Here is a 17,205-nt window from a genome sequence, read left to right as displayed (position 1 = left end):
AATCACGATTCACACTATGTCCAAAATCTGCCATTTTTTCTGTATATTGTTGTGGGAATGGAAAGCTAAATGACAGAAGGTGGATATCTACATTTAACATTCAGTACAGTATGTATATATGTATGTTTATTATAAGTATTAGTATTGAAAAATCAATAATATACACAATAATACAATGACAAGTCATCGTCTAATTGCTATTCCTCTAAACAAATGGTTCTCAACCAGTGGTTGTCCGTGGACCACCTGTGGCCCTTGAGGGTGTTCCAGGTGTACCCCAGCTAAATGATGGAGAGTTGGTAACCAAATGGACCCGTATAAATCTTTAACTCTTGAGAGTGTAAAATGAAACCAAATGGCAGTGGTGTAAAGTAACTAAGTACATTTACTCAAGTACTGTAGGTTAAGTAGCCTACACTTTTGAGGAACTTTTGCTTTACTGGATTTTCAATACTTTTACTTCTACTCCACTATATCTTAGAGGCAAATATTGCACTTTTACTCCACTAAAACTATTTGACAGCTTTAGTTACTAGTTACTTTGCAGATATAAATTATTACATTATAAAACATACATTAACCACTTTAGCCCTATTTTATACATGCAATGCGTTGTGAGCTTGTAGATCTGCTATTTTCAAACATTTTAGTACTTTTACCTTTGGTACTTTAAGTATATTTTGAAGCCAATACTTTTGTACTTTTACTCAAGTAACATTTTGAACAGGCCTTTTAACAGAGTATTTTTATATTGTGGTATTATAAGTCCATTATAAGTCCAAATAATAACGCAGAATGGCCTGTAGGTGGCATCAAATAACACGCATCGACACGTTGTCAGCTTGTAGATAAGTTCCTTTTGATTAGAGACACCCTGGTGCGATGGAGTTGAAGCCCCTCCCCTGAAAGGAACTACTAATGAGCAATTCCAATACAGTTGCTACAGTGACATTGGTGACCTCCCGAAATATGTGACCATCATTATCTTGCTTCATGTCAATCAGCCCTGTTTGTTAACATAATTAAACCTAGAATGCTCTGTTAATAAACAAACAGCTGTTATTAGTTACGTTCGGAACATTGACGTTAATGTCAGTGGTGGAAAAAGTACTCAAATTTGTTTTAAATTAAGTTAAAGTATCAATACTGCAATGTAGAAATACTCTGTTACAACTTACAACTAGTGAAAGTCCGGAATTACCTGAGTAAAAATACAAAAGTATTGGTATCAAAATGTAGGCTACTTAAACTATCAAAAGTAGAAAGTACTTACTATGCAGAATGTCCCATTTCACAAGTTTTCAAATGTATAAAAGTCTTTTGAAATATAGCAGATCTACAAGCCCACCATATGTGGCACATCGTGATGCATTGTGAGCTTGTAGATCGGCTGGCTATTTTCAAATAGCCTAAGTTTAAATAGAGCTGAAGAGTTTAATGTATATGTTTTGTAACAATAATCAAAATCTACAAAGTAACCTAACTAGTAACTAAAGTAGTAGAAGTAAAAGTATTAGAATTCAAAATGTAAAAAGCAAAACATACCTACAAAATGTACTTATAAGTACTGCACTTGAGTAAATGTAATTAGTTGCTTTTCACCACTGATGGTCACATATTTCGGCAGGTCACCAGTCACACCGTAACACCCACTCCTTGCTGTGGAGGAGGGAGGAGGGGACAGAGATAAATGTGACCACAGACTCAGAGTCACATTCATTCCTGTACACTTCACTCGCTCTGCTGCTGCTGCTCTGCAAACAGCTGCTGTGTTCAGATGAAGACAATTCTACTTCACATACAACTCTGGTGACAGTTCCTTCAGTGGCAGTGCGTGCGTGCGTGTGCGCGTGGAGGACGGTGCGCGTTTTTGTCTCTGCAGATCAGATCAATCAATCTCTGGATCCAGTCAATCAAGTGAGTGAACAACTAGTGGTGGAAGAAATACTCAGATCATCTTTAGCAGTAGCAATGCCACAATTTGTGTTCAAATTGTTACTTGAGTAAAAGTACAAAAGTATTGGCATCAAGATATACTTAAAGTACCAAAAGTAAAAGTACTCAAAATGTTTGAAAATAGCAGATCTAAGCTGAGGCGTTGTGAGCTTGTAGATCGGCTATTTTCAAATAGCCTTTGTATAAAATGGCTAATGTATGTTGTATTGTAATGTAATAATTTATATCTGCAAAGTAACTAGTAACAGTTTTCAAATAATTGTAGTGGAGTAAAAGTACAATATGCCTCTGAGATGTAGTGGAGTAGAAGTAATGGAAATTGGAAATACTCCAGTAAAGTAAAAAACAATACCTCAATTGTACTTTAGTAGTACTTGAGTAAATGTACTTAGTTACTTTTAAACCATTGGTGAACAACAATACAGCATTATGTATTAGTTGACTGATTGCTGTGTTAAAAAGATCAAAGAGTGAAACGATCACAGAAAGTCTGTTTGTTTTTGTCTTCTGTTGTTGCCAGGAAGTTTCTTACAACAAAACACGTCAGTTGCATTGAGGAGTTTAAGGAAGGAAGTTGTCTGTTTCACACGTGTGTGTTTTGTGCAACTGTCATGCTGTCTGTCTGTCTGTCTGTCTGTCTGTGTGTGAGGATGTCATGCTGTCTGTCTGTCTGTCTGTGTGTGAGGATGTCTGTCTGTCTGTGTGTGAGGATGACTGTCTGTCTGTCTGTCTGTCTGTCTGTCTGTGTGTGAGGATGACTGTCTGTCTGTCTGTGTGTGTGTGAGGATGACTGTCTGTCTGTTTGTCTGTCTGTGTGTGTGTGAGGATGACTGTCTGTCTGTCTGTGTGTGTGTGTGTGTGTGTGTGTGTGTGTGAGGTTGTCTGTCTGTCTGTCTGTCTGTGTGTGAGGATGTCTGTCTGTCTGTCTGTCTGTCTGTCTGTCTGTGTGTGTGTGTGAGGATGTCTGTCTGTGTGTGTGTGAGGATGACTGTAGAGTCTGTCTGTCTGTCTGTCTGTGTGTGAGGATGTCTGTCTGTCTGTCTGTCTGTCTGTGTGTGTGTGAGGATGTCTGTCTGTCTGTCTGTCTGTCTGTGAGGATGTCTGTCTGTCTGTCTGTCTGTGTGTGTGCGTGTGAGGATGTCTGTCTGTCTGTCTGTCTGTCTGTCTGTCTGTGAGGATCACTGTCTGACTGTCACGCTGTCTTACTGTACTGTTTAGTTAAGCATGATGATGTGTCTGCTGGTGGTGGTGGTGTATGGTGCAGAGGTGGAAAGTAACTAAGGACATGTACTCAAGTAGCCTACTGTACTTTACTGGAGTATTTTCAATTTTCAATACTTTTCTACTCCACTACAAGAAGTGTTCAACTTTTAGGACTAACAATAGAAGTAGGGTTGTACAGTATATTGTGCTGTCATGTGGAAAACCTTGTATGTCCAAAACTGTTACTTTCCAAGAAAAGGAAAAAGAACCTGTGTTCCAATCAGTTTTCAAATATAAAAATCTTTTGAAAATAGCAGATCTACAAGCTCACAAATCGCGACGCATTGTGAGCTTGTAGATCGGCTATTTTCACTGCTTTTGAGTGACACTGTTGTACGACAAAGTTTAGTCGTACAACAGTTAATGTACGAAGAAACATACATGTTAAATATGGAGATACAAGGTTTCTGCCCGACAGACACGATATGTTGAAATGGCCTCTTGATAACCGCTCCAGGAAGTCAAGTTTATTTGAAGTGGTAAGGCCGAGATATGACTGTAGGCTTTGTTTGAAAAAGGACTTGTGTTTCGTCATGTCACGGAGCACTCAAAAATAGTTATGTAAACGGGCACAAACGCACATTTTATTAGACTCTCCCTCCAAGAATGATGAATAGTTTCACACGATAACGGGTTTATTGCATTTTTATGAAGAAAATCTATGCCTGGGTCGTTGAAATACTTCTTCTAAAGCCAATGTTCAGTGCTGTTGCTCATTTATTCTCAACCTTTAGAATTTCCACGACTCCCAGTTTGATATGCATCAGGACGTAGACCCCCATTTTAAAATCTCTGGGACCCCAATCTACACTCTAAAACAGGGGTCTTCAAACCCTAAGGGGTCCTCAGAATTACTACAGAGGGGCTGCCAAATCTTTGTGTGATAGGAACTTTTTTATTATTATTACTTTTTATTAACCACTTGAACCCTAGCATCCCAATTTTTGGGGGGGACCATTTGCATCCCAATTTTTGGGGGGGACCATTTGCCGAAAATAGCAGATCTACAAGCTCACAACGCCTCGCAGTGCGAGGTGTTGTGAGCTTGAGATTTCGTATAGAGGGAAACGAGACCAAGTACTTTACTAGGTATTGAGGGTTCAAGTGGTTAAATGTCTGAAAATACACATTAACATGACTCCAACATATTAATAGAAAAGATAATGTGAAAACAAACAAACAAGCTGTCAAACGAGTCTATAAAGCTATATGAAATCTATGAAAAAGATGAATCTGCAACATCATTTTAATATGTAGAGGGGGGGGGGGGGGGGGTTCCCTGGGGGGGGGGGGGGGGGGGGGGGGGGGGGGGGGGGGTTCCCTGCTCCATCTCTCTCAGCTAATAAGGTGTCCTTGGCCTGAACAACATTGAAGCACCGTTGGCCCGGTCGCTGCGAAACTGGGCACACACATGGATGCCAATTCAGAACCTCTGCCCCAAATTTTTCACATGGGCCTGTTATAGCGCCACCAGGAGGCCGATTTGAGCAAAACCAATTTCTTTATATTACTCCCACAGATTTTATCCAAACGTCATGCAAATCGGTATACAGTATCTCTATAGACATGTCAGATTTCCCATATTCCATCCTCATTGGCTAAGGCTGGCTTCCAAAGTTTGAACATTGCTCCGTTTTGAACAAAATGCCTCAAATTATGCACTCGGCTTGCGATTTCCGTGAAATTTTACACACACATTCCCGCTAGGCTGAGGAAGAAATGCCTTTCACATTGGCCTGTTATAGCGCCACCAGCAGGTCTTATTTAGCAAAACACATTTTTGGAACAAAATGCCTCAAATCATGAATGCAGTGTCCGATTGTCGTGAAAGGCCTAAGAAGAAACGGGCACCCTTTTCACATTGGCCTATTATAGCGCCACCAGGAGGCCACAATAACCTACCTGACCTGGCGGAGACCTGTCTTTCTTCTAGTTTTCTGGTCACATCAAATGTTTACTGGTATAAAGAAGTGGGTCAAATAACTTTCTAGTATTCCGAGAGAGGATAGAGGTAACATCAAATCAAAAGATATATGCATGTGTAGTAGCAGGTACATGTTGTGCGCCTGTGCTAAATGTTGGCTATTCAAAAATAGCAGATCTACAAGCTCACAGCGCGTAACTTCGTGCCACGCTGTGAGCTTGTATATCTTCGATTTTTGAAACTGTTTTAAAAAATATTGAATTTTTAACACAAATCTTCTGTTATGGAGGTCCCTGGCACAAACCGTTTTCAGATGGGGGGTCCGCTGCCAAATAAAAATGTTTGAGAAGCACTGTTATGTATTTGGAAACACGACTTCTCAAGGCTCTCTAAATTGACGTCTATTTGATTTTGGCCGCAAACCCTCATGTGGAAATAATTATTAAAAATAAATCCTACTTTTTCATGATTTTTCTAAAAATATTTGATCTACAAGCTGAAGCATAAAATCGATTTAAGGCGGTGAAATTGAGTTTTAATGCTATATTAACTCATTTTGCTGGGGACCCCCTTGAACCCCCTCAAGGACAGTGGCGTAACGGAGGGGCAGCAAGTGCTGCGGTGCGGGGGGGCCACCAGCAGGGGGGGGCCCCGCCTGCGTTGATACAAATATTTCTACAGCAAAAAAAAAAGAAAAAGTTGATTTATATTGGTCAAATAGACCCGAATTAGACCGAATTAGACCCGAATTAGACCCGAAAATTTGCGCGCGCGTGCATGTACGTGGGCCTCACGTGAAACTCCCGCGGTGAGGCCCCGCGATTCTGCGTTACGCCACTGCTCAAGGACCCCTGGGGTCATTAGCCCCAGGTGTGTAGTGTACACAGGTAAACAAAACAAAGTAGTAACGGGTACAGTGTTCTTAAAGTGCTGTTCAATAATGGTACAGAGTAACTGCAGTCAGGGCTGTCACGATTATAACATTTGTCGATTAATTGTCACTCAAATAATTGTAATTAACGTTTTAATCGTGTTTCTGTCATTGAACATTGGAACGCTATGAATAAAATTTGCATTTCTTTTTGGCTTTTAGGCCACGTAAACAAAAGTTGCACAGGGCAGATATGACAAATAACAGACATATCTAATAATTGTGACAGGCCTAAGTGGAGTGCTGTGGCCAAAATGACACCTTCCTTCATCCGGCCACTGAGCAGAGATAAGTGAAGCATATGCAAAGCAGCGCCGTATTTTACTAAACCAATCCAATGTTGTTCAGTTAACAGCATTCACTTGTCATCTCGGTTTCTGCAATTCAGGCAGTCTGGGCCACAAGGAAATTAATCCTTTATTTTGGTATTATTTATTATGCTTTTCTTTACTCAAATTTTACACACAATACTACTTTACTATTGTAGTTTTTGTAAGTATATTCCTGCTTTAACATTGAATATCTTAATGTCTTTGTTCATAATTGTATACAAATATTTGCTATTGATGTCTGTGTGTTAAATTCGGTAAAAAGCAAAGCAAAACAGATTGCTTATCTTTGCTGTCAGGTGGATGTATGTCCCAAACCATTCCTTTTTTATTACCACTATTATGTTTAATTAAGTTAAGTATTAAAAACGATCAGAGCACTTCCTCCTCCACTGGTCTTCTTTATGGGTCTCCGGTGGTCTCTCTCACCAGGCTTCATTGATGAATCAAAAGAGGCGGTTGCTAAGAGATGAGAAGCGGTGACAATCGCTGAACGCATCTGATGTGCAGCAGCCTGAAGCTCCACAGGTCCCCTTCACTCCTCTCCTGCGTCCCCTACCCGGCTCATGTGACAACCAAGGTTAGTTAGACTCGAGCTTTTGCAGTTTTCATTGGTTTTTATGTATTATTCTTTCTTTTGTTTTCAATTCCAGTTTTAGTTTTGATTCGTTTTTTAAATGGATTTGCTAGTTTCGTTTTTTTAGTTTAAAGGCTTAGTTTTTTATTGTAATATGGATTAGTCAGGGGCAGGATTCAGCAAGATAAAAAAAAGCAAAAATAGAAGATCTACAAGTTGTTTGCTTGTTGATCTGCTATTTTTGACATTTAAGGACAATTTTGTAAATACACAAAACAGTTTCAGTTTTTTTTAAAGCCTTGTTTTTATGTTCATTTTCCAATTCTAGTTTTTGTTAGTTTTATTTAACTATACATAACCCTGGACAGAACCCAGAGACTCTCGTTTTGCCTACAGATACACAGCAGCAGCAGCAATGGCGGCATTCACTGGTGGTACTGGCAGCGGTGTCGGTACCACCTCCACCAGTCCTGGCAGCACCGCAGCGACCCGGACCCCACGGCACCGGAGAGGAGGAGGAGAAGGGAGCGCCGAAGACCCGAAGACCCCATGCGGCGAGAGAGAGCGAGGAAGACACGACACCGTCGAGGAGAAAACCCACGAGTTTTTCCCAGATGTGTGACATGGAGGACAAGGGCTTCGTCACGCGACGGGACATGCAGGTGAGTCACAGTGGTGGACAAAGTACTCAACCCTAGTACTCGAGTCAAAGTATAGATACTCCTGGTTGAAATATTACTCAACTCAAGTGAAAGTTGCTTCTTTAAAGTGACGGGACATGCAGGTGATCTTTTTAACTACTTTAAGGTGCTGTAAGTCCTTTTTGTTGTTGTTGTAAAATAAGTGTTAAATAGTTCTATTTTGTGATATTAATTGCTTTGTTCAGTAAACAGGGCCAGGGTCTCCCTGTCTCTCCAGCTCTTTAGTAAACAGAACATTTTAATTTAGGTGGGTTGCCAATTTCTTCCAATCACAAACGAGTATCCATTTATAGGCTACAATTTGATAGTTTACCAGTTCCAATTTTGTCTGCTCATTTTTTTGTAATTTCACTTGTTTATCCTGTGTGAGGTCTCTCCCTGATTGGATGAAATTGGTACTCTTCTGTAAAAAGCCTTTACACCCGAAGAAGGGTGTGAAGGCCATGGTAATCCCATGGTAATCCCTTTTACCATGGCATTGTTTTGAAAGATTTCCATTATGAAATGGCCACCGAATAAAGGATTTTAAAGCTTTATTCCCGGAAGAGGGCCTTGAATTTTTTCCCCCTTTTGTTGTACTTTTGGAAGAAACCTAGCCTGGGATCCAGCCTGCTTCGCTACGTTCGGCGGACTTTTTTTTTTTTTTAAAGTCCGCCGAACGTAGCGAAGCAGGCTGGATCCCAGGCTAGAAGAAACCTTCATCACACTTTTTTGGGACTTCCGAGCACTCCAGACCTTCTCTCTTTATTTTCTTTTTAAACATAGCGATTAACTTGTATGTGTGTTTGTGGAAGGGAGGGAGGGGGGGGGGGGGGGTTGGTGTGTGTGTGTGTGTGTGTGTGTGGATTTGGGTGGGTGTTAAAAACACTTTTAGCTTTTGAGCAAACTTTGCACTAAGACACTGGTTCTCAACGTTGGATTCGTGACCACCAGGGTTCCAAATGGACCCTTACGGGTCTGTAACTCTTGACAGTGCATTCCCACCGCGTGATAAAATGTATTTTCAGTCGCTTGAATCTCTTCATTTTGGTCGCATGGTCAGCGTCGGTAAACATAAGGCAATTTTTCCCCCAATTGTAGCGAAGATACAGAGGCGATGGAACACTTTGTTCGCGTCGTCTCGTTCGCCTCATTCGTGGCCGCTCGATGCAAACGTGGAACCAAGTCCTGTCTTTGCAAAATAAAATTAATTTCCTTTTTTTCTCCTTCATTTGTACACCCTCAGAGTTAAATTAACTCTGGACTTTACAGCGTAAATTGGGGTCCCAGAGATAGAAGTAAAAGGTATCAAATGGGGGTCCTTGGCCTAAAGCATATCAAACCGGGTGTCCTTGAAATTATAATTAAAAAGACGTCCCGTCTTCATTTTCCATCTTGCAGGTAACTGCACTAGCTACAATACTTTAACTGCCTTGCGCTAGGACCGAAAAATTCAATGAAATCTACATTTATTTAACACTGTAGCCTATACGTTATGTCTAGTAATCCCAATGTTGATACCTGTGTTATGGCGACTCGGGTCACCCCCCCCCCCCCCCCCCCCCCCCCCCCCCAAATACGTGTTATGGCGACTCGGTCACCCCCCCCAAATGTGTGTGTGTGTGTGTGTGTGTGTGTGTGTGTGTGTGTGTGTGTGTGTGTGTGTGTGTGTGTGTGTGTGTGTGTGTGTGTGTGTGTGTGGTGTGTGTGTGTGTGTGTGTGTGTGTGTGTGTGTGGTGTGTGTGTGTGTGTGTGTGTGTGTGTGTCAAAGAATAGGAAAGTGACATTGATGAGCGGCGCTCTTGTCCCTTAAGTTTAAGTATTTTTTGCTTTAAGCGCACAGGGCTCCAGCGCGTCTTTACGATAGAAATGCATTGACAGAAAAGCAACAGCTCCAAAAAGTGTCCAATTGTGCTTACAATTGGACACATGTGAGGGTAAACACATCCACCTATTCTGGTCACGGGTCCTTACGGGACACGTGCAGTCGTGCACTGATGTGATGAATGCTTCTGCGTCTCTTTTCATTTACACCATGAAAGAGAGATGAAGCTGTGCGCATTATTGTGCAGATTCATCACCCGGCTCTCAGATATTCATCGGTGTGTTGTGGCTCTTTTCCTTTTGATGAGGCACTTGTAGGGCCCACGTTGTCCGTACACAACATCTGAATAGAAGCACAGCTTTGATCCCACTGGTTATGATAATGGATTTGTGGGCTAATGGATCATCGTTGCTGTTGGGTGGAAACCTTTTTTTTTTAAAATAGTGTATACAGCTATTCATGGCGAAAATAGCTGATCGACGCGTTGTGAACTTGCAGATCTGCTATTTTCACTAGTTTTTTGCTAGGCTTTTGTATGATTGAAGTAGGGCCTTCATTTATGAAGCAATAACATAAGAAGTTTCAAGTAAAAGTAAAAGTGCAAAAGTGTTGGCATCAAAATATACTTGCAGTACTCTATATGCAAAATATATACAGTATAAAAAAAATGCTTGCAGAATGTGCCATTTCACAGAGTATGGCAATGCAATGCATTGTGAGCTTGTAGATTTGCTGAAGTATAAAATAGGAATCAATTGGTTATGCACTGTATAGAAATAATTGTAGTGGAGTAAATAATGTAATATTTGCCTATGAGGTGTTGTGGAGTAGAAGTATAAAGAATTGAAAAATGGAAAAACTCAAGTAAGGTAAAATATCTCAAAATTGTTAAGTTGTTACTTAAGTACAGTACTTGAGTAGATGTACTTAATTACTTGCCACCTCTGGTCACCCCCCTCTAGGCCTACAGTATATGTTTTAACACAACGTGAAAAGAACAACTAAAAGATGTGTTGCTTAACACTCATGAATGCAGCTCTACTTTGAGTAAAAATAAGAAATAAGCCAAATGGCAATGAATCATTTAAAATCATGTGCAGCCAGCCAGCACCAACTACTTTCTCGTGTTTTATTTGTGCCTCTTGTTGTGCTAAAGAGGATCTAGTGAGTTGAAATCTAAGAAATCCATGTGCAACCCTCAGTCCATCTCATGATGGATTTTGAAAACAATCAACAATCGAGGCATTATACCAATCTAGTGCCAAGTGGCACGGCTTACTTTAATCACATCCAGCCACTTTCCAGATAAGTATCATCAAGTGTATTTGGGACAACTGCTTTGCTTTGTGCTTAAAGAGAGTGTAGTGAGTTTAAAGTCCTATTGCAATGCTAATGTGTGTCTCATTTCAGTTTGCAGATAAGTAGGTCACAGACATAATGTTAGTTGGAGTAGGCCTACCTGCAAGGTGAATCTAGCAAAAAAACAAACAATTGGAAACAATTGCATCATATTTTGTTTTATATTGTATTGCTTGTATGTATATTTCCGTTCTTTGCTGTTGGGTGGAAACCGTTACATTTCAGGAAATGGGGGGAAAAAAGCCAATGGATCCATTTTAGTAATTATTTAGTCTTGTTAATAATTTTCCTTGGTTCAATATTTATATCAATATATTTTTATCAATATATATCTTTTTTTTAAAGCAAAATGAGCAGATCTACAAGCTCACAACGCCATGAGCTTGTAAATTAGCTATATTCTAACCCTTCTGTGCGTCACTGTCACACAACAATGCATACGTTAGGGCATTTTATGAAATCTGGAGATACATGGTTGTGCAGTTCATGTTGCACAAAATCATAACTTGCATTCATCCACTGCCTGCCCCTGTATGCTATCAAAGTCATATCAATCCAACATACTGATTTCCCCCCCCCCCCCAAAACGTTTAAAAAATAGCAAAAATAACAGATCTAGTGTCACAATTTGTCCAATTTTTGCTATTTGTACTATATTATGTATATAGGGCTTAACATGTCTGAAAAACATCAAGCGAGTATGTGTGTGTGTGTGTGTGTGACACACACACACACACACACACACACACACACACACACACACACACACACACACACACACACACACACACACACACACACACACAGCTGATGGTCTTTATAAGGACGCTGGTCCTTCCATTGTCTGGTCCCTGGATACTGTGTGTGGGCTCAGTTTACAGCTGTAGCTGTGTCAATCCCACATACATAGAGCCTAAAGCTTCACTGCCTTGTAAATTTTGGACAACAGTGGTGTGATGGTGTGTAAAAACTGTGTGGATGTGACCTCACTTGGTCGTGTGTGTGCATGGTAACGCGGGTAACGCATGGTAACATATCGTTGCTGTTGGGCAGAAACCTCTTCATATACTAACTGTTTTTTCGTAATTAATGCCCTACTTGATCATGCTACAGCGTCACACAAAAGCATCAAAAGTAGCAGATCCTACAAGCTCGAAACGCGGCGCGAAGCGACGCGTTTCGAGCTTGTAGATCTGCTACTTTTGCTATTTTGGAATTTGAATCCTGAAAGTAACTGTTTTGGACATATGAGGTTTCCACCCGACAGAGACGATATGGTAACGCATGGTAAAGCTCACAAGTCACAACATATAATTAACTTGTAGACCGGCTATATTCGCTGTCTTTGAAAATGTATGAACATTTTCGAAACATTTTGCACTAAATGTCCAAAATATGGACAGGAGGCTGGTTAAAAGAGTGTTTGGACAACAACAACGAACATAGAAAATAATTATGTAAATATATAACATTATCTGTTCATTTCATCCAAGCTGTGTTAACAAAGATAAATGGAATCAATTCTAAATGATTATGCAAAAAGAAATGCGATTTGCTCGAATAATTGCTTTCAGGCAAGTTATGTATCAAGATTTTTTGTGTGTCCTGTTTAATTAACAGAGGCTAAATGGACAGCTTCCCGCTCGGCTACTTGCCGCTACTTTTGTGTAGAACACTCTTGTACAATAAAGTAGGGCATTCCATTACCGGACGGAGGAGGAAATCAAACATAAAAAGTTGAAATATGGAGATAAAAGGGTTTCTGGCCAACAAGTAACAATTCTGCTTTGTGTGTCCTGTTCAACAGAGGCTAAACGGACAGCTTCCGCTCAGCGAAGACCAGTTGGAGGATGTGTTCGACAAGCTGGACTCTGATAGCAACGGCTACCTCACACTCCACGAGTTCTCCTCTGGCTTCAGTAGGATCACATTCCAACTTCTGTTTCAAAACATAAAGGCAGTGGTTCTCAAATTTGTTCCATGGACCCCCAAATTGATATGTATTTGGCCACGGACTCCCACCTGAAAATGTTTTGTGCCAGGGACCCCCAGAAGAGAAGATTTATGTAAAAAAAAAATATCAACAGTATTAAAAATGTCCCAAACATTTTCAATATTTTTAAAACAGTTTAAAAAATAGCAGATGTACAAGCTTGCCAGCGTGGCACAAAGTGACGCGCTGTGAGCTTGTACATGTGCTATTTTTGTTATTAACGTACTAAATAATGGATAAAGTGCTTAAAATGATTGATGCTGTATTAACACATTTAGCTGGGGACCCCCTGGAACCCCACCCCCCCCCAAGGACCCCACTTTGAGAACCACTGCATAAATGTACCTTGTATTTTGGACTGTCACAATCATGACATTTTAATTGATAATTAATTGATACAAATAATTGTGATTAATAATAATTGAATCGTCTTTTGAACATATAGATAAAGTAAAGTTAGAGTGAAAATGCATGTTTTGGAAGTAATGGAGTCGAGTACTGGATAAAGGACACTTGGGTTATACTGTGAGACCTGTGCTAGAGTTTATAAAAGGATTTCTTAAATATAGTTAGTTTCTTCAATTCATGAAGTATCCTCTTCATGTTTGGATGAAAGCAACACAAATGTTATTTTTTTAGTTTTTGTTTTGTATTCCTTTAATAATGTCATTCTCAATTCCTTTGTTCTCTCTCTAAACATTCATCTAAGCTGTCTTTTTTTTGTTTGGTTTGGACAGGTGAGTTTTTATATGGGCGTAGGATTTCGTCAGAGGAGGTGACGGCGGACACAGGCCCCTGCGAGAACCCTCCGGAAACCCTGTACCAGAGCCAATGGAGGAGAGGCTGGCGGGCGTGGAGGATGACGAGGAGAAGCACTTCTGTATGCTGATGGAGAGTCTGGGTGCCGGCACTGTGTTCGAAGAGTGAGTCTGTGTTTTAACAAGGTGAATGAAGCACGCACATCCAAAATTTTAAATACCAGGTGCTGGACAGAAACAAACATCAACATATAATAGAGTCTGCAAATGGGATCAAACTACAAAAGTATTTTCATTGAGATTAGCACTGGGGCTGTGAATCTTCTGCTATCTCACGATTCCATTCCGATTCTTGGGGTCACGATTCCATTTTTTTTCCATTTTATTTTTTCAAAACAAACGATTCCCGATTCAAAAACTTTTTTTTCCCCAATTCAAAACGATTCTTGATTCAAAACATAGGATTTCAGGATCTCCTCCAGTCTGCTGGCATGAGAGCAGAGTACATTTACGTAGCTTTTATAATTGTAAAGATTGTATCAACTAAACACACAAAGGTAAATCCAAAAATATATATATTTAAAAAAAAAGAAGAAAAAGAGAATCGATTCTGAATCGTCCAATAGTAGAATCGCGATTCGTATTCGAATCGATTTTTTCTGACACCCCTAATTAGCACCCAGGTGACGTCCTCAGACTAGTCTGAGGAAGAGCTACCAGGCTCGAAACACCACCTGGGTGCTAATCCTACTGTAAATGTGTGAAATCTCTGTCCGTCTGTGCGTTTGTACTGTAGTTCACGTAAACAAGTTGCGCGCGTCACCGAGGACCATAGGGAATGTTTGGCGTCGAGTCTGTTTGGGAAACACTGGCCCTAGCCTATCTGCGTGTGCTCAGTGTGGTCCACAGTTTATCTTTTGAAACTTTGGTCAACACACTCCGTTAAGTCCACACAATGGTTTCAGTGGCTTAGTGTGGGATAGAAGCCAGCTGTGCAAAACAAACAAAGAGCTCAACAAAGTTTCCACTCTCAAGGCAAATCTCCCTGTTAGACAATGTGGATAGACCAGGGGCCACTTGCACAGAACAATCCTTCGTTTTTCTGCTTAAGATTTCAAGAAGGTTATGTTGGCTAGAAACTTGTTCTGACTGAGGAAATCTTAAGTTTTTACCATATTAAATATGGTGTCCCTGTTTTGTCGAAATTTATAAAATGTTCAGAGTTTCACATTTTTAGGGCAGTCCTCGATTTATAGTAATTCTTAGTTTACTAATAGTCATACTGTAGGAATTCACAGACTAAAATAATAAATAAATACATCTATAACCTTGTGTTTGCTGCATACCGGTACATAACATTCATGTCTTTTCACTTGTCAAGTTTGTGCGGTTGAGGTCTGAACATTCTAATGTTGGTTTCACAACGGCTATTGGCTGTATTGGCACATAGAGGCTGATAGAATTAAAGGGTCATATCTAGAGTTTACATGTGCTCATCATTTAGCAAGAAATTCAGCATTGGAAAAAAATATTTAAAAAAAAGGCTAATCAATTAACAATGTCTTGGTCAACTAATACCAGACAGACCCGTTAGGGAATATAGCAGATGCACAAGCTCGCACACACGTCGTGATAAAAGGCGTTGTGAGGAAGAGCTATTTTGTCAATATGTTGTAGTTTGGCAGAACAAAGAGAGAAATCATAGAAACCAGGAGGAACGTTTAGAAAAGCCAGTAGGCTTAGAAAAGGGTCGTCCCATTTCAGTCTGCCGGCTCATCCTTTGAATAAATAATCGTGGCTGCCATTGCATTGCTCAGACATCAGACAATGCAAACAGGCCTCTGCTCTGCAGCTGTTATGTTAAACTGTTATGATAAACTCCCGGCTTATCATGACAACAGTGATCAGACACGGAGTGGCTACCACACTCACCTTTAGCAAACAGCTGCAGTTTAAACAGAGTAAACAACAAACAGCAGTGGAGGAGGATGTCAGGATAATGCGTACATCCTGGTGACTTCCGATGGTCTGGCTGGAGAATTAGAATCACAGGTTTACAGGTGACAGGTGATGGTGACAGACAGGTGATGAAATGCGTTTCATCACCATCACCAGAGAGGGCGAGCAAGGAGAAAAAACGGAAAAAGAAAAATCTAATATATCTCTATATGTACACATAGCATAAAAAGCAGCACGTTTGATTTGAAATAAAGTGGAGCTGGACAGGTGAGATTAGATCAGTGGTTCTCAAACTTTGTCATGTCAAGGACCCCCAAATTAATATATGTTTGCCGGCGGACCCCCATCTGAAAATAGTATGCGGCAGGGACCCCCATACAAGATTATTAAATGTTTTCGGAATGTTTCCAAATGTTTCAAGATGTTTTGAAAATAGCAGATCTAAGTAGCAGATCTACTGTATAAGCTAACATCGCATCGCGGTGCGTTGTGAGCTTGTAGATCAGCTATTTTCAAATAACCATTTTTACCATAACAATTCATTGATTTTTTTGTTGTGTCAACTAATTTAGCAGGGAACCCCCTCAAGGACTCCTGGGGGTCCCTGGACCCCACTTTGAGAACCACAGGCGTAAACCACTCGCAAAGGGTGAAATGCACCCCTAACCTCGCTCAATGCGCTGTCAAGCAAATAGTGTCTCGTGGCTCCGATGTGATTTGCATATAATTAAACTGGTTAATATGCACACATTTGGCACCAAATCAACCCCTTTCTGTGCAACTGAGCCTCACTGCATGAGTAAAAAGGTCCAATTCACAAACACCAGCGCTATTAGCCACACACAGTTAGTGAAAATAATTAATGTCTTCAGAGAGTTGGTGGTCACGGAAGTGCATTTATAAGAGTTGTCACACACAGAGTTTCCAGTCATCTTGGCAGCAGTGGCAAACGCTAAAGATTGGACTAAATACGACTGTGCGTGCTGGAATCTTTTTGTCTGTACATGCACGCTTCCATGCAACTCTGAAAGGCATGAATGCTGTCATAGTATTTAGTCACAACACACTAAACATGACGAGTAACATTCTTAGGCTATTGATTTCAGGTCAAGGACTAAACAGGAATGTGTGTGTGCCATTTTACTTGCATTCATACTTTGTCATGTGTGCAGCAGCCTGCAGTGTTCAAGAATCCCACCACCACTCAGTGCACCTATGATACACACAGTGCATTTTATGACAGAGCGAGTGTCTGCGTCGTGCTGATGGTTATAAGTGGTGTAAGCTAACTTAGTACATTTATTCAAGTACTGTACTTAAGTACAATTTTTAGGTATTTTTACTTCTCTCAGAGTCAAATATTACACTACTCTACTACAAATGTTTTAAAATTTTAGTTGCTAGTTACTTTGTAGATTTTGATTAATATTACAAAATATGCATTACCCACTTCAGCCCTAAATACATATCGGCTATTTTCAAAAGATTTTAATGCATGTTATACAGTTGAAAACTTGTCAAAAAAAAAAACATTCTGCATAATGAGTACTTTCTACTTCAAGTAGAAAGTCAATTTTCAATTCCTGACTTTTACTTATAACTTGTATTTCAGTATTGATACTTTTACTTAAGTAAAACAAAATAGTATTTT

The 17,205-nt window shown here is 40.2% G+C and overlaps 1 protein-coding gene across 1 annotated transcript in view; it reads left to right on the top strand.

The window, feature by feature from the left end:
• The first annotated feature begins 1,736 nt into the window (after window positions 1-1,736).
• Window positions 1,737-17,205, top strand: part of LOC308091235 (EF-hand calcium-binding domain-containing protein 4B-like) — a 34,026-nt gene continuing 18,557 nt past the window's right edge. The window contains 6 exon segments of the mRNA XM_080436687.1: window positions 1,737-1,917; window positions 6,836-6,983; window positions 7,349-7,642; window positions 12,652-12,763; window positions 13,575-13,669; window positions 13,675-13,760. Of these exon segments, the coding sequence (XP_080292813.1) occupies window positions 6,906-6,983; window positions 7,349-7,642; window positions 12,652-12,763; window positions 13,575-13,669; window positions 13,675-13,760 (665 nt within the window). The 5' untranslated portion in view covers window positions 1,737-1,917; window positions 6,836-6,905.

Source organism: Gymnoscopelus braueri, assembly GCF_963280865.1.
Source record: "Gymnoscopelus braueri genome assembly, chromosome: 9".
Classification (NCBI taxonomy): domain Eukaryota; kingdom Metazoa; phylum Chordata; class Actinopteri; order Myctophiformes; family Myctophidae; genus Gymnoscopelus; species Gymnoscopelus braueri.
This window is presented reverse-complemented; position numbering and strand designations above follow the sequence as displayed.